Source organism: Crocodylus porosus, unplaced genomic scaffold (genome assembly GCF_001723895.1).
Source record: "Crocodylus porosus isolate Cpor-Errol unplaced genomic scaffold, CroPor_comp1, whole genome shotgun sequence".
Classification (NCBI taxonomy): Eukaryota; Metazoa; Chordata; order Crocodylia; family Crocodylidae; genus Crocodylus; species Crocodylus porosus.
This window is the reverse complement of record NW_017728947.1, coordinates 56,989,153-56,992,456: the sequence shown is the minus strand read 5'-3', so window position 1 is coordinate 56,992,456 and position 3,304 is coordinate 56,989,153. Positions and strand designations below refer to the sequence as shown.

Below are 3,304 nucleotides of genomic sequence, written 5' to 3'. Positions count from 1 at the left end.
GGACTCGATGATCTCCCAAGGTCCCTTCCAGCCCTAATGTCTATGAAATCTATGAAATCTATGAAATCAGCTATTAGATAAATGCACCAAAAAGCCCTGCTGAAGCGCACAATCTACATAGACATTGGGTGAGCCAAGTCCAACTAATTCAATGCCCCTTCTGGGCATACACTGGGTTTGGTGTGAGGGTGCACTGAGCTGAAAGTAAAACTCTATTTTTTCATGTGTGTAAGCAGCCTGAGATCATAGTTTTCTTTAGCTTTTAAGTGGCTATTGGATGCTTGGAAACATCCCATATTATAAATACCAGAAGTCATATCTGAGACAGAGCCTTTCCATTCAGCGCTGCATGGTGGGCTCCATGCTTTGGAAGAAGCACTGGGTGTACCTGACTGCACCTTCTAGAGAGCCTTTGGCATGAGCTGCACATCCCTGAGATAATATTACTGTCTCTCTGGTATCTGAGTTCTAGGTACTTTTCATGAGTTAATAAGGTATCAAGGCCAAAAGTAAATAATGTCTGTCTTTGTTTTATCCAGTAAAACATGAAGAAGAATGTCTTACTTCCAAAAACTTCTCTAATTCTATCCTAACTATGCTATTGATCCAATCAAATATATCACCCAGAGAAATCCTTGTCCATGTTCTATCCAAGCATTTTAGACTAACACTTGGGACTGTGTCTTTCCCTAGAGCTTGCCAGAGGACATTATATTGAAAGGCAGGGAAGGAATGCTCTCATGCTCTACTAACGATGCATCAACCAGGCACACAGGACAAGTGCTGCTTAAGAGCTCATCAAGGAAAAAGGATACTCGACAAACTGCACAGGAAACTTGGTAAGTAGATCATAGGCTTTCATCTCGGTGAAGGAGGAGATGACATAACTTCGGTTCTTCTCTGGGAACATGCAACAGGAATTTGTTTAAAAGAAAGGTTCACCCAGCTCATCATTTCAGGCCCTCTTAAAGCATGCTGAAGTCATGCTTGGCCTATGAAACATAGAGATCCTCTAGCCACACCTTTCACTGTGGATCATTATCACATCAAGGCCACCTATGGTGGTCCTTTGCATTGGGACAGAGTGCGGGGACACCTACACATTAACAGGAGCTGTCGAAGTTGGGTTGGGGTTAACTATGGGATTGGGTTGGGCTTAACTATGGGGCCATATACTAAATGACCAGCTTGCAAAGCAATAGATGTGTGTGCATGTACTGAGGAGTTCACCTTTTCCTTGAAAGGAAATGTTGGGTGACAGTTTTCCATTTCCAAACCACTTGTCATACTTGGACTGGGATTTGTACACGTTTTTTCCTTTAGTTTCAATGTATGAGTTGGGCTCCCCTAGCCTCGCTCTGAATTTTAGTTTCAAGATAACGCAGACATTAGAAGTAAAGCTCCATGTAAGCTCTGCCTTTTACTAGTTTTTTCATAAATACCATGAATCAGTCCACTTTCTTCTTCTCCCAACAAGGTTCTGTAATATTCTCCCATGCCCACTGAAGACAATAACTAGCCATATATACCAGCACAGACTGGGTCAGATTCTATTCTTGGTATAGGCCAAGCTGGGAATAACTCCACTGACATTATGGGTGCTGTCCTTTATTTTTACCAGTGTCACTGAGCAGCATCTGATCTATTGCCTACAAAGGGATGTGTGCACAGCTATGTGTGCTACTTTGAGAGACAGGATGGAAGAAGATAGGTTGAGGCAACAGAGTGTCTGCAAATATATCTATAGACTCTCAGCATCTGAAGTTTTACACTACTTTCTTGAATGAAAACATTTAGAACATGGAAAAGACAAGAATCTTCCTTACGTGATGAAACTTCAAAGCAGTCAAATTTGACAGGCTGGATATAATTTACCAGGCTGGACATTTCTTCATAAGCAGTCACTTCCAAGCCAGCAGTGCCCTATGCAAAATGAGAAAAGACAGGTAAAGTGATACCTCCCGGACAAACACAACACAGTTAGGCCTATAGGAGAGAAGGAACCCAAAGGTCACACAGCAGAATGCTGGGCAGAAACCTTCTCTTACATATTGGTACTAAAAATCACTTAGTGGGTAGGCAGTGGCAGGACAGGGAACGAGTTATATACTACAACACACTCAGAAGCATGAGGACATGCTTCTTCCCCTTTAAAAAGACCATTTTGCACATCAGTCACAACTTTCTGATGATTTAAAGCACTTCTTTAAAACCAAATAACTAAGTCCCTCTGAACAACCATGTGAGACAGACAATTACTGTTATTGTTATTTATATATTATCATCCCAATTTCACAGATAAGGAAACATAGGCAAAGAAAGATGATGGGTGTTGTCCTAAGTCATGCAGAAGTCACTGGCTAGGTCAGGAATGGCACCCTGGATTTCCTACTTGCTATGTTCTCTACTCACAAGGCCTTCATTCTCACATTTACTCTCAGCTGCAAGCCAGAGTTTCACTGTCCCACAGCCAAATGGTTAGTTTCCAGCATTGGAATCAAACACAAACGTCACTATCGTGAGGGAAGAGAAAGCATCTAATCACCCACCACCATTAGTTCCCATTTGGTTTTTTTGCCACTAAGGAAAGAAGGCTCAATTTATGTTAACCAGTGAGGGTCCTGTAACTAGCTGAGACCAAGCCCCAGCCAGAAAAGGAAAAAGGGCCAGGAGAGGAAAGGTGAGTGATAATACCTCATCTGACCGCAATTTTCTAATCTCTTCTTCATCTAAGTTTCCTGACTCCTCCTCCTCTTCCTCTGGCTCCTCCTCAGTCACATCACCTGCCCAGACTAAGGAAACACAGTGCACATAAGCAACATATTTAGACAGAACATCACGGATTACCAACAAATGCTCTAGTACTGCCTCCACTAGGCATGAGAAGATGGAATCCCTCTCAGCTTAAGCACATAGGAACTAGAAGGAGACCAGTCCACTGGGGACACTATTCTGCCAGTAGGGTCCTGGCATGAAAAGGCAAAGCTCTGGACTGGCACATCTATGTATCACGCCTTTCCTCTTGATGGCTTCCAGCACACTACTGGACAATGGCTGCACACTGACTTTATCCCCAAAGTCTCCAGCTTCTCTTCACAGCCTTCTCCTCTGAAGAATGGGTTTGCAGTCGCATTTCTCCAACCAAGGGTCATGCACATCTGTGGGAGGATTCCCTATCGGGTCCGTTTTCTGGGCGTTCTACAGAGGAGCTGTTGCTGCATGAAGAGCAGTCAGCCAAGTCTGATCGCTCATGTCGGTTCTTAGCCAGAGTGCAGGACCTCCATCTAACCCAGGAGGTGCACAG

At 43.6% G+C, this 3,304-nt stretch overlaps 1 protein-coding gene across 1 annotated transcript in view; it reads right to left on the bottom strand.

The window, feature by feature from the left end:
* Window positions 1–3,304, bottom strand: part of PLCB2 (phospholipase C beta 2) — a 59,118-nt gene that overhangs the window by 20,865 nt on the left and 34,949 nt on the right. Inside the window, exons 15-17 of the mRNA XM_019552204.1 lie at window positions 2,695–2,792; window positions 1,827–1,923; window positions 816–900 (exon numbers count right to left, since the gene is read on the bottom strand). Of these exons, the coding sequence (XP_019407749.1) occupies window positions 816–900; window positions 1,827–1,923; window positions 2,695–2,792 (280 nt within the window). The remainder of the gene's footprint in view (window positions 1–815; window positions 901–1,826; window positions 1,924–2,694; window positions 2,793–3,304) is intronic.